Source organism: Electrona antarctica, assembly GCF_951216825.1.
Source record: "Electrona antarctica genome assembly, chromosome: 15".
NCBI lineage: Eukaryota > Metazoa > Chordata > Actinopteri > Myctophiformes > Myctophidae > Electrona > Electrona antarctica.
This window is the reverse complement of record NC_136796.1, coordinates 33,918,596-33,946,127: the sequence shown is the minus strand read 5'-3', so window position 1 is coordinate 33,946,127 and position 27,532 is coordinate 33,918,596. Positions and strand designations below refer to the sequence as shown.

Sequence of the window (27,532 nt, the reverse complement as noted above, 5' to 3'; positions counted from 1 at the left end):
TCTGCCTCCTCTTCCTCCTCCCCCCTTCTCCTCCCCCCCCCTTTCATCCCCTCACTTCCCCTCCCCATCCCCCACACGTCCTGTTCGGATTCAGTCCCCCTCTTCTTTCTCTTCCAGCCAGGAGAAAGCACACACACGCATGCGCGCACATGCACCCGCGCGCACACGCACGCATACACCGGTCCATCTTACCTTACCTTGTGGTGGGAGGATGAAGAAACCCGACTTTTTGTACACAGCAGTGCACGCACGCACGCACGCACGAACACACACACGACACACGACACACCAGTTGAAACTAAGGCTACACACAATTGATTGATTGATTGAAAAGTGTATTAACAGTTTGCATAATGGGTACAGTACAGTAGGGCGGCTACAGGTCAATACAAAAACTGCTATTGAAGAGGATAATACCAGATGGTACCATAATGGTCCTCCATTTTCAATTCATCAGAACATTTAAAGACATACAAATATACACTTCTATGCAAAAAAATAAATCATCATATAGCCTACACGGTTACAAACATGTACAGCATAGAAATATAGACTTTTTTTACAGGGGGCAGTTTCGAATTGCAGCCGTCTTTGAGTGCTCTTTGAGAGCGGTCTAGGGAGTCTAGGGATTCACATTTCTTAACGAGCGACGGCGTGTTTACATTTTCAGAATAATGTATTATTGTGAAACGCACACACACACACACACACACACACACACACACACACACACACACACACACACACACACACACACACACACACACACACACAACTCTACTTTTGTGGACAGCAATGAAAAGGGAGTGAGATATTTTCGCCTCATCTATTCTTTCTGTGCAAGGTGTAAGACAAGAGCAGCATATCTAATCTAAGAGGTCATCTCAGTAGATTTATGGATTCAATATGTTCCCCCTGATCTGTTGTTTCCAAGCCAGACACACCCCTCTCTCTCTCTCTCTGTCACTTAGGTGCTGCTCGCCCATTTGGATATGGATGGTTATTGTCACATGAGCTGAGCTCAGTGCTGTTTTCTTTCCTTCTGGAGTTCCTTCACACATATATTACACTGTTAGCTGATCTGTTCCACTAGGCTGTCTAAATAGCTACTGAAGACTGACCTTCAACTTTATGGGACCTGCGTCAAATATCCTGAAACTCTCACTTGTCTCTCTCTCTCTCTCTCTCTCTCGTTTTCGCTGTCCCCCTCTCTTGCACTTTTTGTATGGGTCCGTCTATCCATCCTCTCTCACCCACAAGTCTGTGTGTGTGTGTGTGTGTCTGTCTGTCTGTCTGTCTGTCTGTCTGTCTGCCTGCGTGCGTGCGTGCGTGCGTGCTTGCGTGCGTGCGTGCGTGCGTGCATAGCTGAATAGGATGGGTAGGTCTAGATAACGTTTGTAAAGTTGCCCGAACGGCCAAGGCTCCAAAAAGTGACAGAATCCAGCAATACCATTTAGAGTGTTTTATTGTTCCCCGATGCAGCCGTATTTACAGTGAAGGCCTAACAGACAAAAACCACTGACGACTGAACTCACAAAAAGACAGATGAAACTTAGCTTGAAAGCAAATTAGGAAACAAAAGCCCAGAACGTGAGAAACTGTATTAGGCTATAAACCCTTCCAAAAAGGGACCCCTAGCAGCTCTCCCTGGGTGTTACCTGCTTGTTGCCCAAGCCACTACTGAACCTCGGCATCCTGCAGCCTCCCTTTTATACTAGGTGAGACCATACCAAGACACAGAACTAATTGGTAACCACTTAACTCAAATAAGGCAAACTATGGCCCATGAGTTGATTGACACAATTATATACGGTTTTACTAAACCTATTGCAAATACATTTCAGGCACCAAATCATTAACACAAGAGAACATATAACACAAGAGCTCTTGACACATAAGACAGACACCCCTCCTGCTCTATAGCACTTGGTACCTTCCCCCACTCAATCAAGGGGATCACCAGTACTGCAGGAGAGCCAGGTGCCACACAATCATTAAACACAATTCCCAATCAACAGAAATGCTGTTAAAACCCATGCACCATCTTTGTGTCCTTTTATAATTCATGTTTGTACAAATAATAAAATAAGAACAACATGCAACACTAATGTCCAGTCACACAGTCCTCCAAGCCGGCTTGCTGTTAAATGGCAGCCGCTGTGTAGTAGTGTATGCCTGTTTGTTCCTCTTTAGTCTATAGGGCACGGGCTGCCCCGTGACAACGTTACTGTAATTAACATCAGTTATGTGGTACTTGGAGAGACATGTATTTTCTGAGGTGGTACTCGGTGTAAAAAAGTCGAGAACCACTGCATTAAGGCCTCTAGTGAGCCATTGTTAGTGTGTGGCTTTGTCTGCACGACACAAGAGAGGAAAAATAATCTCCTGGCTTTTCCTCAAATATGGGTCAGAGAAGTAATCTGACAACAGCAGTGACTTTAATCAACAACACCCATTCGCACCACAGAGCATCAAACATTCATCAACTCACAAGGCCTGTCATCATCACCAAATATGTTATTTATTATTATTATCTGCTTTAGCTATGCCAAGGATTCAAACATGTTAGGCTTTGGGCTCCTGCAATGTAAACACGCATAAACACACACTAGGTAACAGATGGCTGTGTGTGTGTGTGTGTGTGTGTGTGTGTGTGTGTGTGTGTGTGTGTGTGTGTGTGTGTGTGTGTGTGAGTGCGTGCGTGCGTGCGTGCGTGCGTGCGTGCGTGCGTGCGTGCGCGTGTGTGTGTGTGCGCGCTCGCACGCATGCAGTGCAGTGCACACGCACATGTTGTGTGTAACTATACACTGTTTGACTCGTAACACAAGGTACCCTTCTACTGACCAAAGTGAGTTACTGCAACCATGCAGTTCATCAATAAGTCGTAATGATAGGGCAGTGGAGGAGAGAGAGATTTCCATCTTCCCCTTCCCCTGAAGTCACGCGCGCGCACTAAATCATACATGCATGTGTGTGTCTATAGTACTATCTGTATCTATCTGCATATTGGAGAACATGAGAGATTGACAGTGTGAAGGAGAGAGAGAGAGAGAGAGAGAGAGAGAGAGAGACAGAGAGAGAGAGACAGAGGGGGGAGGCATGGAGAGAGAGAGAGAGAGAGAGAGAGAGAGAGAGAGAGAGAGACAGAGGGGGGAGGCATGGAGAGAGAGAGCTTGGGTGGGTGGGTAGAGGTGGAGGCCGCAGACAGGATTAAAGAACACACCATCTGTCCACCAATCTCCTCCAGTCAACACACAGCACATCTCTGTCAAACACATCATCACATTACATTACTCTGCAGGGCCACTGCCGTATATTTAGAATACACACTGGGAGCCACCCAGGCCCTTAAACACTGACTGTTGTAGACTTGATTCATGAGAGCAGTATAGTAGTTGATGGCATCGTTTCAACCTCTCATTTCAGCAGTCACACAGGCCGGTCTGTTGAATCCAACTGGTGAACTTCTGACTGTGTCTCTGCACATTGTGTTCCTCTCAGCTTTTCACAGTCTTGACTCTTCTACACTGACTATACTTCTCAGCATTTCTACTGTTCGTCTCTCCTACACTTACTTTCAGCTTTCTTACTGGCTGTCTGTCAGGGGAGTTGACTACTCAAGTTGTGGTTGAATTTATGAATAGGCCTATCTCACAGCCCCCTTTCCACGCCCCCTTCCGGTAGCTAGTGGTGTCATTCATGGTGTTTTTCTCTGGAGAATGTAAGTACATTTCCTAATGTAAAAATGTGACAGACCAATATTATTATGAAGCAAACAAGATGGTAAATCAGCTCGAACAGATAGAACAAACCTTACCTTGAGAAAACAAAAGTTGTAGACTTCTTAAATGACCTCTGTTAACATGTAGTGTCTATGGAGTGACGTCACGCTATCACCACTAGTTCCGAAAGGGGGCGTGGAAAGGGGGCGGGGAAATTCTGTGAGATAGGCCTATTGTTACTGTAGTTGGCTTCAGGTTCAAGTTTTTTTTTTACCCAGGGAAGTAGCTTAGCACAGGTGCTCATTTTCAGCAACGCCCTGCACATAGAAACACACAGACAGACACACACACATTAAAATCTGGGAGCTGACCAGTACAACCACAGTCTTATACTATTGGCCACTAAGCAGCTCCAGGGGGAGCAGTTGGGGGTTCAGTGCCTTGCTCAAGGGCACTTCAGCCGTGAGTGATGACAATCACTTCCCCACCCATATTTTTCTTGCTCGAACAGGCAACCTTTCGGCAACAAGGGCGCTCCTCTAACCCTTAGGCCACCGCTGCCCGAATGTAATTTGTCCCCAAATATGCCAGAGTTACTGAGTTGATTTTGCCCCTAGCCACTAGACTGTGTTCCAGCCTGCTTCGCGGGTGATTTGTAATCTGCAGCATGGGTGATTTGTGACCCGCAGCACAGGTCGGACAAATGGAAGGTCTGATTTAAGGGCAGTCCCCTAGGATTTGGAGCATGGAAAAAGATTCCTACTGTGGTAAAGGGGAAAAGTCACCCTGTAAAAAGTCCATCTTGGCCCATTTGTGTCAGAACTGCAGGGTTAAATAATACAGTATGTATTTTTAAATCATTTCTAAAGCACACTTATAATCACATTTAGTTGCTAACCCCTACAATTGATCATATGAGAGGCTTCACCAGGAGGTTTTGCACTACTGTACCTTTTTTTCACCAGATAGTGAGGGGTTACACCGAGAACAAAAGAGGACGGACACGCTATTCCTCTCAGTTCCACACCCTGCTGAATGCGCCCTGTTGCTAATGCAGCAACAATGATTGGCCTCTCCAACCACAAACACAGCTAATTGTGTTGGTTGAAGCGCCCGGCCGAGCTGGTTGCACTGAAGAGGATTTAAACCCTGGTTCCCACGGTGGTGGGCAGGAACTTTACCGCCCTGCACCACCCATCCCTTACCTTTATTAAAAGGAACATTAGATACACACATTAAACCCAGGTCAATCAAAACAATGACATGACAAGTAAATATGCCCTCATAGGCCTATCTGAGTCCATTTCAGAGTTAAATGGACACTGAGGATTTTACCATGGGTGTTGTCCGGTTGGGCATTGAGCCGTGTTAGTAAACAACGTATTCAGTCTGACGCTTCAACACTTGGTCACAAGACTGCTGTCAGCAGACTGCCCTGCCTTAGGCCTGCACGTCTTCTATTAGATCCTAATAGATAATTCACTTATACCTGCTCTCTCCCACAGCTGGACATCTCTCTGTCTCTGTCTCTCTGTCTAACTTGCTGACTTGGTTTCTCTTCTCTCTACCATGCCGACACTTGGAGTTTTGACTATTTGTTTTATCACTTCTCTCCATTTTTCTCTTTATTTCTCGTTTTTCATCTACTGTATTCTGTCTGTCTTTTCCCGGTATCTCTACATTGCTCTGTCTCTCTCCCTGTCTCTCTCTCTCAACCTCCCACACAGTGGTACCCACAGACACGTACATTTTTTTCATTTCACTAACAAGAGAGAGAGAGCGAGTGAGAGAGAGAGAAGAACATCTACAAAAGAAACCCACATATTATACCATACATTCCAAAAACAGGCTAAAAATAAAAAGACAACAACCACAAAAAGGCAGACTAGACAGAGATAGATACAATAAGAATAACGTTGTTTCAGCTTCTATCAGTAAACAAAAGGCATTTTGCAATGTGAGGGCTATATGAGAGGCTATGGCTACTTGGGGCCCGGGGTCCTTGGCAGGGACATGTTTGGGATCCCCTGCCCTAAACTATTCAGAGAAACAAGTCGTGTGCTATTTTAAATAAGTGTGTCTTATGTGAGGTTACTCAAGTTGTTCAGCACGGTTGCACATGAACATCTTCTCTGTTTCCCTTGTAGGCTCCATAATTCTTCCAACTGTAATGATCAAGTTGGCTGACTGTAGTCTGTAGTCTGTAGTAAACATAATTAGCTGAACAACAACTTTATATACTACTACACTAGTCTTTAAATAGTCCAGTACTACAATACAAACACATCTGGCTTACTTGTGGTAATGTTTACCTTTGTACATCATAAATGTCTCAAAATGTTAAAGGTAGAATCAACCCATCTCGGATCACATCATCGATCAATTATATTTTATTGTCATTTTTTAGAACAGACACACCTAGCTTATTTTTTACTTTGTCGGTCTGCCCTCTATAATAAATTGTCAGTTATAAACAGTTACTCCGCAAATGAAATTAAATGTCAGGGAGGAGACATTGTTTCAGAAATGTGACCATGACATGTACTGACGCTTGACTAAAGCAGCCAGTGGATATACTGACAACGAACACAGAGAAAATTGTAGGAGGTAAAATAAGGGCCCTGACAATACACATTGTATTATAAACATCAATACAAAATACAGCCAGGCAAGGACAAGGACTCAGGCCAAAGACCAAGTGACAAAGACCGAGATTAAGAACCAAGGACAGATACAGAGAGAGTTTAGAAGGGGAGAGATTGCAAAAGTGGATTTCAAAGAGGCAGGGGAAAGAGAAAACTCAATTTGGAAGTGGGACACGCATTAAATCAGCACATCGACACTGGACCTGCAGACGACTTCTGTATCTGAGACGGAGGTTGGGAAAGTTCAACTTGGGGAGTTTTTTTTCAGAGCATTATGTTTCGCTCACAACTTCTCGTTGCTTTTTTGTGCTGTCTCCCATTGGCAGGTAGGTGAAATGTGAAATTAAGTGATTTGATTTGTTCACAGCTAGCAAGTTTCAAAGTCAGTTAAACCCTGTTTGTTTGTTTTTGTTTATTTTCACATAAAAAAATATTTAGAAAATGATACACAAGGTCAATCAAAATGTGAAGGAGAAAGCCTAAAAACCCTCCAGGGGCTTGGGAAGTGGCATTCTCCAGGCATGTTTATACATTCATAGTTAAAAAAAACTTCATCACATTGAACATGTAGATCTAAAACATTAGAATACAGATATAATACAGGGACAGAGAGAGAAAAAAGGACAATATACTGGAACCTTCTTGAATTGATGAGAAGGCAATTGCCATAGATGTAAAGGTATGTAAAGGTTCCATATTTTAGACCCTCTGAAGCCTATACTGAGATTGAGACGTACAGGCCTTTGGAGGTCTGAGGTGATTTGAGCTACAGTACGTGTTGGATTATGAACCTGAGAATTATAACAAAATATATTATGGACTGATTTACAGACATTCTTTTGCTTCCATGTATCTTGTCTATTTTCCATGGGATTTTTATTTTTAAATAAGGAACAATACTGCAGTGAAGGCTGTTTAACTGTTAATAGTCTATCAAAATCAAAAGTCAAAAGTCAAAATCAAAAGTTTACTGTCTCATGTAGAGTCAGTTTAGAGCAGTCTAATTGGTTCTCAATACTAAGTTCTGTTCTCATGTTATTGTTTACTGTTTCCTCAGCTTGTCTGCGCTGTTATACTTGTCTATTTCCTGCAATTTCTCCTATGGATTGTCTAAAGTTTCCCATGGAATGTCCAGCTGGCCAGCGTTGCCTTGAAAGTACTGCGGTGGGAACGCGAGGTAAGGTCCAGATTGGAGTGTCTGTTTCTGCGCGTGAGAGTTTATGTGTGTGAGAGAGAAAGAGCTGTCATTGTTTTCTGTTGTGTCACACATTGACCTGATAATACGTACATACTGTCTTTTTATACATGACACTACTACACTTTAACTACTAACTTTACTTTGAAAATAACAAGAGAAAAGTAAGTAAAGTAACAAACATCAAACAAACACATTTAGAGAGTTTGTGACTGACACGACAAGAGATTAGGTCTATTAAACCAATACAGAGATCACATATAAGTGAAGCAATACAGAAAAACAAATGACAAGGAATGTAATCCTAATACAAATCAATGTGAGAAGTTCTTACTTAAGCCAAAGAACAGACAAATACAAAACACCCTAAAAGGAAGCACATGTCCTCGTTTAACCCTGCAAGGGGAGTGAGTGTAATTAAATCATAGGAAAACCGTGTATTTTTTTTTCTGTATTTCTAATTTGCTCAACTTGTGATTTCGGCATTGGTTTTAAATGATCTTGTCATGCCATCCAGTCACATACTCACGCTCGTCTCTAATGTGTTGCTTGAATAACTGTTCCTGTGTTATGCTCATGTTCCTATCAGTCTATTGTATGACATTCAGAATATGTGTTTTGGGATGTGTTCATTGACTGATTGTTCATTTGCATGTCTCACATGAACTGACACCATTGTATATAATCAGTCTATTTGTTTCTCAGTCTTTTGTCCTGATAAGGACCAGTTGGCCGAAACATGTCTGGCATTTGTAACTTTTTGAGGGCGCTAGCCCTCCTATGCCCATGGCTTTCCGGGTTTGTGTAAACACAAACTTTGAAGACGGAAAAGTGAGGACGCATATTGTGATTGGCCAGAATGACATGATGTACTGTATGATGATAAGAGCGCCCCTCACGTCACACGGGTGTGATTCTTTTTCTACAATAAAGTCCTTTTAGATACTAAGTACATGTACTCAAGTACTGTTTCAGGTATTTGTACTACCGGAGTATTTTCAATTTTCTATATTTTAATTTCTACTCCACTACATCGCAAAGACAAATATTGTATTTTTTACTAGTTACTTTGTAGATTTTAATTGTTATTCCTAATTTAAACTATTTAGACTTTGACTAGATGCTGCTATTTTCAAAATATTTTAACTTGTAAATCACGAAATTCTGCATATGGAGTAACCTACTTTGACTTTTGACCTTTAAGTATATATTGATGTCGATACTTTTGTACATTTACTCAAGATACCCAAGATTATCGGGCATTCAGACCTGTATACTTGACAGTGTACACTAGTAAGGCCTACACTACATACAGTGTTTCTACATTGCAGTATTGATCCTTTTACGTATGCAAAAAACATGTGAGTACTTTTCCCACCACTGCCTGTAGGCACGCTGCAGCTGACCCTATATGAGAAGAGCTGTGCCATCCCTGCCCAGTGCGGTGTCAGTGGAATGAAGCAGGCTGCAGGCCTCAGCTTCAACTACACCAACATCTGCTGTGACACCGACCTATGCAACGGGGGCGGGAGCGCCATCGCCCCCAGCTGGAGAGCAGCGGTAGTCTGCCTGCTGCCTGTCCTGTATCTCTTACTGGTCTGATCTGATGGGGCTGAAGGAATGTTCACCGGCTCCATAATTAGTAACAGTTGACACATGTATTGGATTTTGTTTCTTTAAGACTTTTTTTCATATTTTAAACAGTACAAGTCTGTGTTGTGGGGAGAGGACTTGCACATGTCTTGTATTCAATTATTTCCACCGCAAAATCCCCAGTGATAGTTTAAAGATTTTGTTTCTCTCTGGATTCTTTTTCTTCTCATGTAGGCCTAGTTTACCTAGCTACCACAATAAGAAATACCACAATAGTTCCAGAAATATAATAGAATATGTCTACAACAAAAGGATTTTTATTATAATGTTTTGTATTGCACATCTCCTAGAATACATCAGTAAGGTTTAATGTTGACTTCATTGCATGTGTTCTTTGAAAAGTGTTCTTTGAAAAGGGTCAAACTATAAATTAGCCTTATATCAGATTAGAATGTGAAATCAGCCTTTACCATCTGCAAAGCAAACAGCCAGTAGCTAGCACTCCTGTAACTGTAATCATACACTACAAACAACGGAAACAATACAAAGTTTGTCTATATTGATACACCTTTTTTGAACTTTTTTAAACTTTTAAAACGTTTTTTTCTTCTTTTATTTAATAGCTAAGGGTCATGGCCAGGAAGTACATACAGTACATGTCAATGTTACCTTATAGCTAAAAGTAAAACAAAATAAAATGATAAGTCACACCTGGCCTGAGTCTGAGTCAAATTAATGAACTAGATTTGACTACACATCAGCCATCCCCAGTTCCCACACACATTCAGGTAAGAGTCTGTGTCAAACAGTGTTCCATCTACTCTTTACTTCCCAGTATCATCTGATTTCTGTGTTTTGCTAAGTTTAAATCTGAGGCGCGGCATGCAGTTTCTGTAATGAGATGAGATGTACTTTATTATCCCTGCAGGGACATTAATACATTACAGCAGCATAATGTGAAATAAACAGTAATCAAACGGACAGACAGAAACACATCAGACACAAGTGGACATAATCACAACAAGACCAAGGACCACAGACCATAAGCATTTGGGGGGAAAGTTATTGTATACTCTGATGGCAGTTGGCAAGAAGGATAGTCTATCTATATAATCATAGGAAATTAAAGAGATCTTTGGTCCAAAATCCTGCTCATCTGTCCTGCTACTGAGCCCTGTCACAGATGGTTATAGGTACTTAGGAAAACACGCCTGACCATTGTGGTTTTTATTACATTTTTATTGTAAGTTAACAAGAAGTTTATGTTTTTACAAGTGTGTGTTAAAACATACAAAAGGCATGAAATACTTGTTACTTTGTTTGTCTCTTGGCAATTATATTAACCAATTGGTTCAACATCCACAGGAGCCTTTAGTTAATGTCCTTTAAGTGCAACTACCTGAGGCTATAGACTGGACTGAAGTCTAAGCTGCACACAGGCTGTGAGCTGCACAGGAGCAGGGACCTGTCCTGCACATGGGCAGGGAGACACACACAGGCTGTGAGCTGCACAGGAGCAGGGACCTGTCCTGCACATGGGCAGGGAGACACACACAGGCTGTGAGCTGCACAGGAGCAGGGACCTGTCCTGCACATGGGCAGGGAGACACACACAGGCTGTGAGCTGCACAGGAGCAGGGACCTGTCCTGCACATGGGCAGGGAGACACACACAGGCTGTGAGCTGCACAGGAGCAGGGACCTGTCCTGCACATGGGCAGGGAGACACACAAAGAGCGGGGAGGCGCACAGGGGAAGGCAGCTGCAGACAGGAAGGTGCACAGGGGTAGGGACATAGACATAGAAACGTAGACGCCTCCTTCGGCTGTGGAGCGTCTGTATCTCAAGTGAGGGCAAGCTTCCGCGTTGGTGCCATAGAGTAAAGTAACGAAAGGAAGGTACGTGAGTCACGTGACTGGACACTATGACGCTCATGTCCGGAACACTTACGCCCTCACGTGCATACAGGTCGCTCCAATTAATTGCAGCAGCGAATGACGCATCTAGGTATCTATGGGCAGGGAGCTGTGCAAGTGTGCATAGACAGGGAGGCGCACAGGAGGAGGGTGGTGAACAGAGGGCAGGGAGGGAACAGATCATGACAAGAATGATAGGCATCTAGACACAAAGTAAAGTGATGTGAACCTAAACAACACAGTAAGAAACATTGAAATTAATTTCATTTGCGTAAATAAAAATATAAGGAATGTAACAAGTTCGTTAAAATGCCCCTGAAATAAGTGAAATAAGAACAGTTCTTGTGAGTTTTAACAAAACAAACTGAACTGAAATACCTCATTGAAATTATACAGACTTGGTCCCTTTTATGTTGTAGTAGTACTACTGTGGCCATGGGCCCTGGAAAAGTTACACCGATAAAACTTCATAATCATAATTTACAGAAACAATAGTTTTCAGTCAAGTAAAAATAAACCAACTGTGCTGGAATTTTGCCCCATACAGTAATTTGAATAAAACTAGAAAAATAACTTCCAACTCTCCCATCAGATGTCTAATACAATGAACACAACATGATAAATACCAGATTGTCCTTCTCGATTGTCTTAAATTGCACTTAGGTTTAAATGTTGTAAATAGCTTTACCCCAATATGAAAGACATTTCAAAACACAGACCGTCATGAGAGCTAATATAATAAAGCTCACTATTAAAATGCTTTGTTCTACCTATATATAATGTCTTGGTAAGTTGTAACTAATAGCCTATTAAATACATCAAAGAAACAGTGCTTCAAAGAAACAGTGCTTGCAGTTTGAACAATGCTGTAACTGCAGCTGGACTGACAACATTTTTCCAGTACTTCCCAGACGGACTATATGATTCAAGTCTCTTTGAGGACAGATGGCCTACTTTAACCATAGGACTTTAACGTCTAAAAAAATCTACTGGACAGGAAGCAGCAATGAAAGAGTCAAGACCCTGATTATGGCAGACAGTTATTTCACTTGCAAAATACCAAATAGACCAGTCCGTTTAATAACCAATCATACAATCTTGCTTTCTATTAGAACACTGTCGATTCAAACACTCCCTGCATATTTATGATGTCTGCCAAAAGGAAACATGTGACAAAACAAGCCTTGTTGCCTTGGGCAAACTGGAAGAGGCACGGTACAACAGAAACAAGTCTTCATCACAAGCAACAAGTTAACTATAGTCTCAACTAACTAAACATCCTTTATATTGTATTATATTGGCAAAGTAAATGATTCACTGGCAATAAAAGCTCCCAGTGGATCAAAAATAAACCCAGCAGGCCAATTAATCCTTCACAGGGCTGCTGTTGCAGAACAGAAAGAGGAAGTGGAGGTCTATTGAAATCGTTTCCTGCCTCTATAATATTCTCAAGCCCCTCCCTATTGCAGGCACTGGTCTATAGGTGGTGTCACAACCTTTACTTTCCCCTCCATGAATCCTTTAAAACAGAACAAGTTGTTACTGTTAAAATGTTTAAATGCACACTTTGAAGGTATTGTACTCGTAGAAGTGTTAGAACTACTGTAACATACATACAGTACATGTACTATTAGAGCCACGCCTCAAAACATGACTTGGCTGTAGAGCGGGGGACGGGGGAGTCATGTTTCTAGATCAGGCCCCAAAAACCACGCTCAGCCCCAAGTCCGAGTGCGATCTGTCTGAGCCCAGCACGGGCCCATCCATGCTGTATGCCTGGTTTAAAAGCAAACTGTTCTTAGTGAGTTGGCTGTTTTACGGACGGTGCGTGAAGTCTGATTGTTTATTTTGCGTTTATGTGGAACTGTAATTTAAGTTCAAGTGAATCATTCAAACAACTATAATTGAGAGTTGTTTGAATGACAGAAATGAATAATCAAACTTTGCGGATTACAGAAAACTATGCATGACAGAAATCGAATCGGTTCTAAATTAAATGTAGGATCTTACTGAATAGCCTAACTTCCTCTCACGAAGGCATGTCCTGGTGGGGCAACGAAACCTAGACGAAGACTACAACTCAAAACATAGGTTTGCGCCCTTTAAAATAAGGTATTTTTGCATCCTGGCTACGAACTGTGACTTCCGTCTTTTAAACAGGCCAGCGAAGACCTAACACTTACTGTACAATACATTTCAAATCGTAACATTTATTATAACAGTGTTGTAACTTTATTATGTGTCGATCTAGTGATCTATTTATAATACTAAATCTGATTATCACACCAAATAGCTTACTCTCCAAAATACTTTATATCTAATGTTGAGACTGGCTTGACTCATCAATCAATTCAAACCGATATTGTAGGGCTGCAATTATCAATTATTTTCTTTCTCTGAATCAATGTCATTTTAACATTTTCTTATTTGAATTATTATATATCAACTTCTTAAATCGAAAGCCATATTTTACACTTTTGTTGTGTAAAATGTGCACATAGTGATCGCGTCACATCGTGATGCATTGTGAGCTTGTACATCGGCTATTCTCACTATTAGTTAGTTAGTTAATAACAGATACATATTTTTTCTATATGACGTGCCCAAAATATGCATCTATTATTAATGAATTATGTTATTAACTTTTAGATTTTTTTGTACATTTGTTAGTTCGATTAACTTTTGCACCCGAACTTAGTGTGAAGGTGAGGTACTGGTGGTACATCAGGTGTAGGAGTCGGAGATGGAGGAGGTTGTTGAATGTTATAAAATTACAAAGGTGATAGTTGTGTTTCTCAGAGTGCACAAGGAATCAGAAAAAGAAATGCTTTACCCATACAGAAAAGACACAAATATCTCATATGTTCCAAACTATACAAAAAGGCCATAAAAATATGATTTCGCAGGGAACTTATTTTGAATGGCCAAAATACGGTATATTCTCATATATGTTTGGCCCAATTATTTGGAAACACAAAGTGAAATATATTTTAAAATATATATGTGTGTGTGTGACTGGTTCTGTACACAAGCAAGGCCATCATTTTAAGTGTGTGTTTGGTGTGTGTGTGTGTGTGTGTGTGTGTGTGCATGTGTGTGCGTGCATGTGTGTGCGTGCGTGTGTGCGTGCATGTGCGTGCGGATGCTCAACAGTCTAAAATATTTGTAAAATACATTTTTATAAAATTTTGAACATAACTTCTGCCCCTATTTGTATTTTGAAGCATATGTGTTAAGCATACAGTATTGTTTTCTTGTTTTTCGTTGTTTGTTTTTTACTTCAGAGCTCTAGCTACGGAGGAGTAGGCGAAGTGCATCTCGTCGTCCACAGGACAGGTGGAGGAAAACTCCTCTCTGGCGTACGCTGCATCCAGGTACCTCCACAGGTTGGACAGAGGACGAGGGATGCTGAAGTCACGGTACTTCAGACACACCACCTGGAAGACATGCAGTGTTGATTTTGACAGCACATTTTGATTTTAGTTTTAGTTGTAGTCTCTTGACTTAGTTTTAGTCACATTTTAGTTTGATGCCGTCGCAATGGCTGATTTTACACTTGCTGAAAATAGCCGATCTTCAAGCTCACAATGACGCGTTGTGAGCTTGTAGATATGCTATTTTCAGCATGCAAACACATGTAATATGACTTGTGTCTTTTACTTATACCGGATCTCTTGTCCACTAGTCCCTTCCTAACATTTTTGTCTAGTTTTTATTTGTTGGCGAAATTGCCATTATATTTAGTCTTAGTTTTAGTCATCTTAGCTTAGTTTTCATTCAGTTTCCATTTTGTTTTCGTCAGTGAAAAAACGTAGTCGGCGAACATATTTCGTCATAGTATTAGTCGACAATATCAACACTGAAGACACGGACAGAAAGAAGAGAGGCATAGAGGGAAGGAGGGAGAGGAAGACCAAGGGATAGAGAGAGGACAGAAGAAAAAGGAGAGCGAGGATGCCGGAGTCAGTCAAATTGATGATTTTTATTTTATCTTTGAAGCACAACTGAAATCTATATATTCTTTCTGTAGCCTATGGGTAGGATTTTTTTTTATGAACTTGACTTGTATAGCACTTTTTTAAAACACTGGTAAGGTGGCCTTACACTAGCCGATAATCAGGCATTTTTTACGCTCGGGGGGTGCCCGACCGCTCAAAGCGCGATCGGCCCGATCAACATCAAGAATGTTTGATATTTGCTCTGCCCCGCTCCGATTATCCTGTAGTGTGTGGTGCTATCAGATTTCAGATTGAAAAAAATCGGCTAGTGTAAGGCCACCTTTACAAAGCGGTTCTCAAAAGCATTATTATATAAGAACCACATAAAAATATAAAAAACACAAACATACCGGTAATAAAAAAGGCACAAAAGGATACAGATGTGAAATAATTAAATAAACTATGTCAAAATCATTGTAGGATATGGTTGATAGGATCTAACTGTATTTGCTGTACAGGGGGGGGCAGGGGGGTAGAGGTTACCTTGACAATATGGAGCTTAGGAAGTAAGTTACAGTCAGCAAGTGTAAGCGCCTGGCCGTCGAGGAAGGGGCGGGACGAAGAAGTGACTTCGTCAGCACTATTCTGGTCGATCTCGTCAGGAAGTGGAGTGCCCAGGTAGTCGTCTAGCTTCTTTAAGGCCTTCAACAGGCCTTTCTCTAGATCTGAACATGGGTCATACACAGACACGCACGCAGGCACGCACGCACGCACGCACGCACGCACGCACACGCACGCGCACACACACACACACACACACACACACACACACACACACACACACACACACACACACACACACACACACACACACACACACACACACACACACACACACACACACACACACACACAATAAGGCAGTGGTTCCCAAACGTTTTCATGTCAAGGACCCCTAAATCGATATTTATTAGCCTGCGGACCCCTATTTGAAAAGATATGCCAGGGTCCCCCATAAGAGAAGATTTGTATTATGGTTCTAGCAGTGATTCTCAAACATTTTCATTTCAAGCACCCCCAGTTTGACCTGCATTAGGCTACGGACCCCCATTTAATAGCATTTATATCTCTGGGACCCCCAATTTATATTGTAAAATCAATGTTAATTTAACTCTGAGAGTGTACCATTTGTACCATTTGTACACACTTGTAGGCTACATTTATTACAGACCCATAAGGGTCCATTTGGTTCCAAACTATCATTTAGCTGGGGACCCCCTGGAACTCCCTCAAGGACCCCTGTGGGTCCCCAGACCCCACTTTGGGAACCACTGCACCAAGGGTTAGCTTTGCGTAGCCGAGGGAATGGTTTACTCTTATTACTAAAATAATTGTTGTACAACTATAACATTGGTCATTGGCTCAATTGTTTTTAGCAGAACATTAAAGACAGTTGAAGATAATCCCACAGGACAGCAGGTGACCTGATTGCACTGGGCCAGCAGCTGAGGCCATGATGTCATTAACACTAACTCTGTCAGCGATGCACAGAGGGACACCTGCCTTGTTTACAAGTAAGATATGTTGTAGGGGGTTCATCAAACTAATGGATTTACATCATAAAATAAATATTGATTATTTAATCAAATAATGCAAATTTGAGGGTGTGGGTTTTTTGCCTTTATTGATAGATACAAGTGAAGACTGACAGGAAAGAGGGAGAGACATGCTGCAGTGGTCGTCATGAACAGGACTCGAACATGTGACACGCTGTCAGGCCAAAGCCTATATGTGGCATGCGCCTGGACCACTTGGCCAGCAGGCGCCCCAGGGTATGTGTTGTTAATCAGACTAGAAAATAAGAATAAAATAACCCTATTTGCATTCTATCTACCTACATACCTACTGTACCTATCTATCAATCTATTTTCTCTCCGCTCATGATATAAATGCTAAAAGACACCATATATCAGCAGATGTGTGTGACGTGATTAGGTCTGACTCACTGTCGTTCGTCTGGGGATTTGAGTTCTTTACATAAGCTGAGAACTTGGAGAACACATCCACGCCGGCTGTGTTTGACTCAGGGTTGCGTGCAGCCAGGCGGGGGTACCTGAACAGTAGACAAGTAACACAAATACATATGTTGTAATTATGCTATAACATCACATTGTTACTTGACAGACAGAAGCCACTGTGAATGCCAAAGTGACATAATGATAGCTTGTAAAACTAACTCAGAGCAACAAGAGTGTAAAAGGTAATACAAGTACGTAGAATTTGTCTTGAAGGTGAATGCAGAAAGAATGAACATAACGTCGCTGTCGGGTGGAAACCGTGTGTTCTGTATGTCTAATGTAGTTACTGTAGTATTTAGTCACAAGCTCTTGTTAATACTTTTCATTGGTTAAATATTTATCAAACCCAAACAGACCTGCTATTTTCGCTACTTTTGTGTGACACTTTGACATGTTAATTTACTATAGAAATCACACCTGTGTGAAGTGAGGAGAGCTCTTATCGTCGTACATCTCATCTTCAATGTTTGTGTTACGCAATGTTTGTGTTTACACAAACACTCCAAATTGTCCATTCATTGTCAATGGCATTTAATGTTGGGTTACACACACCAAAAGCTGGACATAGGACAAAATTCACACCCGTGTGAAGTGAGGGGCGCTTATCATCATGCCGTAAAATAGACACTATGCGTATTTGATGTAAAATTCTCCATTCATTGTCAATGGGAATTTAATGTTTGTTTAAGACAAAGTTTGTGGACGGTAACTAAAAGCTGGATGTAGGAGGGGCTAGCGCCCCTCATAAACAAAACAAACAAACATAGAAAGTTGGAAATACAAGGTTTCGACCCGACAGGCGGGATGGATGGATTACTTTGGGGGGCAGAGATTGTCCTCCAAGAACTCCTCTATTTTATTGGTGTCAGTCTTCACCTCCGACCCGTAGATTAGGAAGGGAGGCTGAGCTCCAGGAGCCAAGTCCTTCAGAATGTCTGGCTTCCTGCAGGGAGAGAGAAAGAGAGGAGAGAGAGAGAGAGAGAGAGAGAGAGAGAGAGAGAGAGAGAGAGAGAGAGGAGAGAGAGAGAGAGAGAGAGGAGAGAGAGAGAGAGAGAGAGAGAGAGAGAGAGAGTGAGAGAGATTGTTAAACATTTTACAATGAACAACGTCCGACACAACACATCTATGACAAAGAGCAATGAGCATGGGCAGCATATGGTACACACACCTCTTCATGTCCACCGTGGTAACGTCAAAGGTCACTCCCTTCAGCCACAGAACCATGAAGAGGCGCTGGGAGAAGGGACAGTTACCAATACTCTGGCCATCACTTCCTGCCTGGAGCAGAACAGTGAGAGGAAGTGAGAGAATGTACAGGGCTTGTTAGTTTCTTGTTAGAGTGTAGCGCTGTGGTCCGTGTAGATTTTCACCTCAAAATGTGATTATATGCCAAGCGTAACTTTGTGGTATGCTATATTAAAATTGCCTTGGTCGACTTTTAATTGCGTCGACGATAGACAACACAACTTCGGTGGTGCGATGTAAATGTGAGGACCACATAGTGGTCTGAACCTCAACTTTCATGAAATATTTTAATCATGTGGAATCCACGTGAGAACGGTGTGGCTCGAAAGTGGAGCTCGGACTGCAGGCTATCTATGAAATATTACTCCAAATGTGGGCACGGTTTTAGTGCGGTGACCTGCATATGGCCTTGGCTTTATGCAAATATAAGAATGAGTACAAAGTAAAAAAGAATATATATGTACCCTATATGAGCACATCTATATAGAAAATACAAGTGAAAGTACAGAGTGGAAAGTTACACGGTTACCAAAAGTCATTAAGCAAATTCATGAATGAGCGGGTTAACATTATGTCATAAATATTACCTCATCCCAACCACCAACTACCCTGCATCTAAAACACAACCATAAGTGGCCATAATGCATCCAGCCAAGTGTACAGTAACATATCTCAGCAGCACTTGACTGAAGTTTATAGAACTCAATATTCCTACACCTACATCCAGGAACTGCTGTATTTCTATATGTCTTTGTCATTTTGTCAAATCATACACTTTCTTCTCTCAGCTCTTTATTCGACTTTAGTATAGAATAAGCTATATTTCCCTTTATTTCAACCAAGGGCCTAAATACATCATTTTGCCATCCAGCAAAAATATTGTACTGGAGATCTTGCATTATGCCTTTGCACATATGCCACATATGGCCCATCATGCCCATGATATGGCTAGCAAAAGCCGACCGGAAATCAGCATTTGGAGAAGTTACAACGGCATCTTTCACATGAAGAAAAACTAGAAAGGGGTGGTTCAGTTCGACCCACATGTTCACAGAAGAATCATTATGGAAACTTGAGCGAGCAGAGAGCTAGGGGAAAATACATAAAAATGCCATGTTGGTTGTTTTAAAATGTTTCCTGCCAAGACAACGCCCCTACCATGCGAGGCCAGGTTACTAAATATAGATTTAAGTTTAATCAGATTAGGCTTACTTTTGTTTATAAACCCCATGAGTAAGCAATAGTGACCGGCAGTGAGCTAATATGATGACTATATTAAATAATGAGAATATTAATGAGTGTGACCGCCTGATTAAGTCTGAATCAATCTGTCAATGTGACAAAATGTCCTCAAATAAAGCCAATCTGACTACTACCCAGATAAGTTATCAGTTTAAGAGTCGTCAAGCACTGAAGCAGTGATAATGGATTTTACCTGCGTGTAAATGTGATTACAGTCGAATGAGTTGAACATAGTTTACATTACAATAAATGCACCAGTGACTGTGAGTGACACCACAATGATGTGTCACTGTAATGGCTTACCTTCACAAAAAGTTCAACTCTTGGCTGATTCACGTCACTCATTGTATCTGCTGATGCACGAAACCGTCCAGACAGCTATAGGCTATAACAAATAACCAGTGATGTCAAAATAGCGGTAGGCACTTCGTAGATAATGATCAAACAATGCAATTGCAATTGAAAACTATAAGAGCCTTATTCAACACATCTCTGAGCCCGTAGCGCAGAAATTGCAGCATCAATCTTTCAATGTCACAAAGTAAAGTAGCCTATAGAATAATAGAATGAACAAACCGGCTGGCAAAAAGCAATAATCTAAAAGGCGTCATAAACATTTAAGCAAAAACCCTGGACCTAAAGCCCTTTTTAATCAGTGTAATCCAAATAGTAGCGTAATGTATCCGATACCTTGAAAGTCCTGGAAGTTGCAGTTGACGTCTGTAGCCGATTTTCCCTCGGTGCAGCCTAGAGCCCATAGCCCAGAGGGACGCTCCGTCGCACTGTGATTGGCCAGTTGGTTACCCAGGGCCAGAGCCATGTCTGAAATGAAATGAAATGAAATCTATATTTACCCAGGGTATCTGGGCTAAGCTCAAGAACTTGTTTCCAGCCAGGCCCTGCTCATAGAACACATTTCATCGTAGTGGTTGATGCCTTGTTCAAGGGCATTTCAGCGGTGGTCTATATCTAAGGCTCTGCCCAGGGCAATTATTGGTTTTAATAACCCTCTGGTTTTAACTACTCTGTGGTTTAAAAACACAACTGTTTTGTCTAAACCCATTCACTCAGAAGTTCACTCAACAAATCGGCCAATATTATAATATAATATTCCCTATAGGCAATTGGATGTATGTATTGTAGCGTAGCCCATGGTGTCTAAGCCTAACAGTCACATCTTCAAGTTCAACGATCTCGAAAATCGTCTGTTCAACTCTGTTGTCACAGTCACCCTGACAACCAACTAGCCAATAGCATTGTGAACGTCTGCGACTACCGTCCCTTTCTCCTCCCCTAGCCTAGGTTCTAGTCGTCTTGTCTTCCCTGAAGTTCCCTCCAGCTCCATGATGTTTGTATACAATACAAATCTTGCCCAAGTTGCCCATACGGAAAATAAAATAGCCTATTATAAGAAATTCGTGACGCTCCAGCCTCCATATATGGCCGTCTCCATATATGAAGATCACAACACTGATCAAACCCTGGATAGCCATACATGGAGAAGACTGGATCATCACCTAGATCTGCATATATGGAGCCGGCCAGCAACTCTACATCTGACCTCAAACCCTTAGATCTCCATATTTGGAGCTGACCTGTTCTGACATTCCTATTGATCCTACCCCAGCCGTCCTTCGTCTTCGATGTCTTCCTTTTGACTGATACCTGTTCATTCAAACTGTCCGCAAAGTTATTAGTGCAGCCGTGCCCGGCAGCCGGAAAAAACTAGAGTTCTCAACAGGCTCGAAAATTAAGGCCCGGCCCTACCTGGACCATCATCAAACCCTGTACACTCAAGACACTGCCCCCACTGCCACACTTAGATCTCCATATATGGAGCTGACCTCTTCTGACATTCCATATGTTGATCTGACCTCGTCAAACCCTGTACACTCAAGACACGCTCCATATATGGCCAGTACAGAATTAATTCCATATGTTGATCTGACATGCCAAAGCACCAGTGCTCGCCCAGCGGTCTGCCGTCACCCAGGCGGATGTGTGCACACGACCTCGCCTGAGGTCGCTTCTCGTCCCATTTGACAAGATATGCCAGGAACCCCCATAAGATAAGATTTTTACGGCTGTAGCAGTGATTATCAACCCGTTTAATTTCAAGGACCCTCAGTTTGACATGCATTAGTCTACGGACCCCCATTTAATGCCATTTCTATCTCTGGGACCCCCAATTTATATTGTAAAATCAATGTTAATTTAACTCTGAAAGTGTACAAATGGAACCAAATGGACCCTAACGGGTACACTAACGGGTACACTCTCAGACCCATAAGGGTCCATTTGGTTCCAAACTATCATTTAGCTGGGGACCCCCTGGAACTCCCTCAAGGACCCCTAGGCGTCCCTGGATCCCACTTTGGGAACCATACAGTAATAAGACAATAAGAATATGTAGACGGGTGACAAAGCCACTCACCGCTCAGCCCAACACATCTCTCTGTATTTTCTAACCATCGTTTCGGTGGTCACACCGTGATACGGTGTGTGTGTGTGTGTGTGTGTGTGTGTGTGTGTGTGTGTGTGTGTGTGTGTGTGTGTGTGTGTGTGACTGTGTGTGTGTGTGTGTGTGTGTGTGTGTGTGTGTGTGTGTGTGTGTGTGTGTGTGTGTGTGTCCAGACTTGAACATCAGGGTTGCTAACATTGTAACACATGTAATAATGGCTCTCTTTCTGTCATGACAGTTATCAGTATGATGTCATTCTCATCCTCAGCCACTAGATGGCATACTAGACTGGAAGGTCAGGTCCCTTCAATACATCCATTCCATTGGGTCAGATGCTGTAAAGCAATAGTGAGACAAAGCTGTCTAATAATTGCGTGTGGACTGTGGAGACAATATGGCCTGGATGACCCTTGATGTAAAAGGAGCCATGGGTAGCCTATTCATCGTGCACCAGCACCGACCATACCCTCTTCTTTGTGTTGGTAGCCTATACAACGCATGCTTTTTACACGCCCATCAAATGTATTCTTTAGACCGCGGTTTTGTTGTCATTTTAGATTTATTTAGTTTTGTGTTACACAAAAGGGAGATTACGTTTGTTAAAGGGGTTGAATCATGTAAACCACTTCTAATGCCACACGCACGCAGGCTGTGGTTGCTAATATGTAGGCCGAGAGGGTTATGCTTGAGCATCTGACGCAGAAAGATAACAATGATGTAAATATAGGCTACTATTCAGTTATCAGTTCTGCAGGATTTTTCCCCCTTTGGAATCCCGGGAACTATTATAACACCAGTAAGCCTATTTATTGAATTTGGCGAAAAGCAGAAATACAAAGAATGGGTGATGCAAATATTTATTAAGTGATTTAAAAAGGGAATGCAGCCTGTTAATTTTAGTAGCATTATAACAAGGATCACTGTAGCGTAGCCTATAATTTGCTGTTGATCAATACTTGCACATAAGTATATCAATTCAACCAAGTAGCCTACCACAGATGTATTGAGTGACTGATGCATGCAAATAGGCAAAGGCCATATCATATAATGTGGCCTCATGCACTATATAGGCTACACTACACAAATAAAATAGTGATGCATACATAATCACTATACTACAAGGAACTTAAGGAAGTGCATTATACATGCAAGAAATACCAGATTGTTGCAGGTACAGGCTATTTAAAAGATATGTTTTGGTGTACAATAGAAATATACTGTACAGGTTGAACTGCAAGGGCCGTTGCCTCTATACAGAAAGCAGCATGGCAATGATGCAGAGGGCTGTGGTGGTGGTCAGTGAGAAGAACTGAACAGACATGGCTCCATTGCAGAGGTCTGTCTGGCAGCACTCAAAGCTGCTGGTGAATCCTGCCCCCAGCAGAGAGCCCGTCAGCGTCTTGCCACACAGGTCTGAGTCCAGACACCCACGGCTGTGCAGGGAGAGGACATCGGTGGCATTGAATTCTGGGAAGGTTGAGTATATGGTAGAAGAAGATGTAATTGGTTTGGAAAACTGCATGGGCAACCTGAAAGATCATTCACAGCTCAAACAATGCTTAAAGATTTGTGATCCTTTCTTAACTTGTCTTATCTTGCCGTAAAAAAGGAACACTTTTCAACTTATCTTCATATAATTGGTCCTGACTAATGTGTAAAATACCACCATTTGTTTCTACTCAGTCTGTGTCTCATGGGAGGGCTGTGGGCAGTTCAGAAACCCGTCCACCGCAGTGGCATCATCGTTAGGCAGATATTTTTTAAACAAGATTAAGAAATGTATATATATATTTCGCTTTTTGAGAACGATGGCTTCCATTATCACATTGCAGCTTTTCAGGAATAGAAAGCCTGCAATTTCTATTAACTTGGATTCCCCATCGATGATGTCACTGGTGGACAGGTTTCTGAACTGCCCACAGCCTTCCTTTGAAGACACAGACAGAGTAGAAAAAACATTGTGGCATTTTATCATGAACATTAGTGAGGACCAATTATATAAAGGTAATCAAGGTAGGCCTATAGGTTGAAAAACGTTTTTGTCAACATATATACAGTGAAGAAACTCACGTGCTTCTCCAGAGTAGCAGTTAAGAGTAGAGTTGTCACACACAGTCTCTGATGGAAACAGGCAATTCCCAAACACACCGACGGAACACTGCTTGCAGGTCAGACACTGGGCTGTGGAATGCAAGGACATCAGGTCCATAACTCACCCAGCAGCGTGTTTCACAGGTACACACACATAATCAGTGGCACTAACTGAACTTGCACTTCACATTCCTGTTATCAGACATAAAGCAGGTATGAGCAGGTTTTTTTCTTGCTAATGTAGTAGCCTACTAATTTAAGAATATTGCTGTAGGGACGTGATATCTGTTTTTGTACAATTTTCATTCGTATCATCGTATGTGCATGTTCACATTTTGTAGCCAGCCTGCCTCTTGTGTGTCAGTTTGGGGCCTGCAACAACTTTGTTTTGTCTGATAGCTCCTATAGTATTAGATATATTGTTTACAGTTTTGATGTAACAATGAACTTGGGTTGCCAAGTAAACGAAGCAAGATGGCCACAGCTGACGGCTGACGTGAGGTACATTTCAAGCACAACTCAATACAAAAACTGTTAACTGTGGACGGCACCATAAAGCATTACACTTTTTTACAATAACATTTAGAGATGTACAAATATAGACTTCTATATAACAAAAAAACAAGGAAATCATCATAAACAGAGTTAAAAAGGGAAAAAACATATAGGCCTATACAGTGAGGGGAGAAGCGGGTGGGGGGGACTCGAATTGCAGCTGTCCGTATGTGCCCTTTGAGAGTGGTTTTGAAGGAGTCAAGGGATTCACATGTCTTAATGACTGTTGGTAGGGCATTCCACATTTTGGTGGCATAGGAGCGAAATTAATTTAGTCCCTTGTTTGTTAATATTGTTTGTCATTTCTTTTCTTTTTTTAAGATATTTTTTTGCGGCTTACGCTTTTTTTTTTTTTTTTTTTTGAAGGGACAGACAGTAGGCTGACAGGAAACGGGAGAGAGAAGGGGGAAGACATGCAGTAAAGGCCGTGACGGGCTCGGGAGTCGAACCCGCGGCACACTGCGACTGGATTACCAGTCGGGTGCCCAGACGGTTACGCCACCGCCTGGGCCTTGTTTGTCATTTTCATTTTCTTTTTTAGAAAGGACAGTAGAGACAGGAAACTTAGGGGTGGCAGATAGAGGAATTAAAGGACATGCAACACAGATCTCCAAACGGATTTGTATAGTATCTTTATGTTTGGATCATGTGTTCATGTATGATCTGACATCATTTAGTATGTCATTTTGAAAATTCAGTGCAGCCCACTGCAAGAACGCCTTATACAATATTACATACTTCATGATAATGACTCTACTGTACATTGGATCTGATATTGTGCTTCATTGGTTTATAGGAATGTTATTCTGCCAGTGTGCTGCAGTCATTCTGTAGGAGGCCTCACGAGATTTAATCATGGGAGGCTATTAGTAGAACCAGTTGTCATTCTCTTTGTTTGTCCCATTCCCTGGACTTTGTTTATGAGCCTCTAGGTCCTAGGTCTAGGATTTGATAACCGTGTGACATAATTATTTTCAAGTATAACTGTTTCTTAGTGATATTTTTGTAGGCCAACCCGGAAGTTACTCCTGCCAGGGTTCTGACATCCATGGTTCCCTCCACAGAGTTTCAATGGAATCTTTTACAAATGGTTTTAGATAAATATAATAACAAGTATTGTTCAACAAGATAATTGTCACAAATCAAAATATTGTTGAACCACAGAGAAATACAAATATTGTATAACCACAGCTTAAAAATGATTGAGATAATGGCTGTAATTGATGTTGTAGAACATTAGACTTATAAATTAAAACCCCTATGGGGAAAAAACAGGGAATCTGGTGAAGGGAACTCGCTTCCGCATTGTAGGCCTCACAGACTGCACTGTATTATGACTATGTTGATTAGTTAGTTAACTTTGGGAAATCTGATTTGCATAAAACTTAGATTTAGTCATTTGGGTGTAAATCTCTACCATACAGATTGGACAAAAAATAATTTTATTCATTAAAAAAAAGTTACATAGTGCTGCTTTCCCAGTTTGTGTGAAAAAGGTGAAAGACCTAATTTTGGATTTTTAATCCGAAATAAATAAATATAGCATAATTGTGGTTTGTTGCCATATATGTTTATGACATGACCTGTATAAATAAGCGTATCTCTACTAACAAACAAACATTTTTTTGTATAAAAGAAACATGGCTATTTATAGGTTACTTACCAGCTGCTATGAAAGCTCCCACGATAATCACTGCGTTCCACATGTTAACACAATTAATCTTCTTGTAGACAGCAGGTACAAAAGGTACTTCAGGTGAGAAGAACGTTAATTGTTGACTGAAGGCTGCTGAAGACTGTCAGACTGAAGAATGTCTGGAAAGAAAAGACAATGACAATGACAAAGCAATGAGAGAAAAGAATGAGGTAAATCAGGTTCTTCCCGCTAAGAGGAAGTAGGATATGCCACTTTCAGTCCATAAACAAAAATGCATGCACTCTTAAAGGAAATCATGTACAGTTCTGTTTTTGTTCATTTGTTATTCAAAAATTGTGAACACAGACATCACCTTTCAAATACAAATGCCCTCTTTTTCCCCCACACGTCTATATTGGCAAAGCGTTATCCAAGAAATCCAATAATCCACATAAATTACAGTGAAAATGTTCACATGGTTAATAGCTGCTTTTCCAAACAGGGTTAGTGCTTTACAGAACAAAGAGCAGTAAGATACTGTAACCATAAAGAGATACAAGTCAAATCAGAACATACAACTAGAAAAAGTGCCCTTCTGGGCACAGGTCTCCACCAGGAGGATAGGAGTGTGTGTGTGATGTTTGGCAAAATGTTTAGGAGCAATATAAACGTGTGTGTGTGTGTGTGTGTGTGTGTGTGTGTGTGTGTGTGTGTGTGTGTGTGTGTGTGTGTGTGTGTGTGTGTGTGTGTGTGTGTGTGTGGGTGTGTGTGTGTGTGTGTGTGTGTGTGATGCGGCTTGGCCTGTTGTAGCGCCACCATGAGGCTGATTTGAAAACTGTCAAGTGGCATTTCTTCCAAAGCCTAGTGGGAATATGCATGCACAGTTTCACCACAATCGGACGCTGCGCTGAGTAGTTGTGGCGATTTGTACAAAACGGGTACAAAGCAGGCTACTCCTGAAAAGTTTAGAAGCCATACAATGAGGGTGGATTATGAGAAATCAAACAAACCTGTCTTGATCACATGACTATGGAGAGCATGTGTACCGATTTGCGTGAAATTTGGATAAAATCTGAAGGAGTAATATTAGAAAATGTGTTTTACATATGTCGGCCTCCTGGTGGCGCTATAAAGAGCAGATGTGAAAAACTCCAGGCAAAGGTTTTTCCTTGGCCTCTAGGGAGTTGGCATACAAAGTTATACACAGATCCGTGCA

The 27,532-nt window shown here is 41.6% G+C and overlaps 3 protein-coding genes across 6 annotated transcripts; 1 reads left to right on the top strand and 2 right to left on the bottom strand.

Moving 5' to 3' along the window:
- The first annotated feature begins 6,304 nt into the window (after positions 1–6,304).
- LOC306938273 (prostate stem cell antigen-like) lies at positions 6,305–9,869 on the top strand. Its single transcript, XM_079522363.1, has 3 exons — positions 6,305–6,693; positions 7,425–7,544; positions 8,953–9,869. Exons 1-3 carry the CDS (start codon positions 6,642–6,644, stop codon positions 9,162–9,164), a joined length of 384 nt encoding a protein of 127 aa, XP_079378489.1. The 5' UTR covers positions 6,305–6,641; the 3' UTR covers positions 9,165–9,869.
- A 94-nt stretch (positions 9,870–9,963) lies between these two features.
- clic1 (chloride intracellular channel 1) lies at positions 9,964–20,303 on the bottom strand. Of its 4 annotated transcripts, none has more exons than XR_013791699.1 (7): positions 19,877–20,137; positions 18,255–18,364; positions 17,904–18,029; positions 17,015–17,121; positions 15,552–15,733; positions 10,857–14,507; positions 9,964–10,620 (listed from the first exon to the last, which is right to left on the bottom strand). XR_013791699.1 is itself a non-coding variant. In XM_079522360.1 (7 exons), the coding sequence occupies exons 2-7, from the start codon at positions 19,916–19,918 to the stop codon at positions 14,346–14,348; spliced, it is 729 nt and encodes a 242-aa protein (XP_079378486.1). In that variant the 5' UTR covers positions 19,919–19,951; positions 20,264–20,303; the 3' UTR covers positions 9,964–14,345. The 4 variants fall into 4 exon arrangements, 3 of the variants coding, with proteins under 3 accessions (XP_079378486.1, XP_079378485.1, XP_079378487.1); XM_079522360.1 differs by adding an exon at positions 20,264–20,303 and having other exon boundaries at positions 9,964–14,507; positions 19,877–19,951; XM_079522359.1 differs by adding an exon at positions 20,264–20,296 and having other exon boundaries at positions 9,964–14,507; positions 19,877–19,958.
- Positions 20,304–22,987: 2,684 nt separating this feature from the next.
- On the bottom strand, positions 22,988–26,445 carry LOC306938274 (uncharacterized protein). The gene is made up of 3 exons (XM_079522364.1): positions 26,344–26,445; positions 24,105–24,215; positions 22,988–23,501 (listed from the first exon to the last, which is right to left on the bottom strand). The coding sequence occupies exons 1-3, from the start codon at positions 26,384–26,386 to the stop codon at positions 23,284–23,286; spliced, it is 372 nt and encodes a 123-aa protein (XP_079378490.1). The 5' UTR covers positions 26,387–26,445; the 3' UTR covers positions 22,988–23,283.
- Positions 26,446–27,532: the final 1,087 nt, after the last annotated feature.

Excerpts from the sequence above, each read along its gene's own strand:
- LOC306938273 (XM_079522363.1), top strand. The coding sequence starts at position 6,642 with ATGTTTCGCTCACAACTTCTCGTTGCTTTTTTGTGCTGTCTCCCATTG. Across the intron at positions 6,694-7,424 it reads GTGCTGTCTCCCATTGGCAG|CTTGTCTGCGCTGTTATACT; the intron begins GTAGGTGAAATG and ends CTGTTTCCTCAG. Across the intron at positions 7,545-8,952 it reads TACTGCGGTGGGAACGCGAG|GCACGCTGCAGCTGACCCTA; the intron begins GTAAGGTCCAGA and ends CACTGCCTGTAG.
- clic1 (XM_079522360.1), bottom strand. The coding sequence starts at position 19,918 with ATGAGTGACGTGAATCAGCCAAGAGTTGAACTTTTTGTGAAG. Across the intron at positions 18,365-19,876 it reads GAGTTGAACTTTTTGTGAAG|GCAGGAAGTGATGGCCAGAG; the intron begins GTAAGCCATTAC and ends GTTCTGCTCCAG. Across the intron at positions 18,030-18,254 it reads ACCACGGTGGACATGAAGAG|GAAGCCAGACATTCTGAAGG; the intron begins GTGTGTGTACCA and ends CTCTCCCTGCAG.
- LOC306938274 (XM_079522364.1), bottom strand. The coding sequence starts at position 26,386 with ATGTGGAACGCAGTGATTATCGTGGGAGCTTTCATAGCAGCTG. Across the intron at positions 24,216-26,343 it reads GGGAGCTTTCATAGCAGCTG|CCCAGTGTCTGACCTGCAAG; the intron begins GTAAGTAACCTA and ends TGCATTCCACAG. Across the intron at positions 23,502-24,104 it reads CTGCTACTCTGGAGAAGCAC|AATTCAATGCCACCGATGTC; the intron begins GTGAGTTTCTTC and ends CAACCTTCCCAG.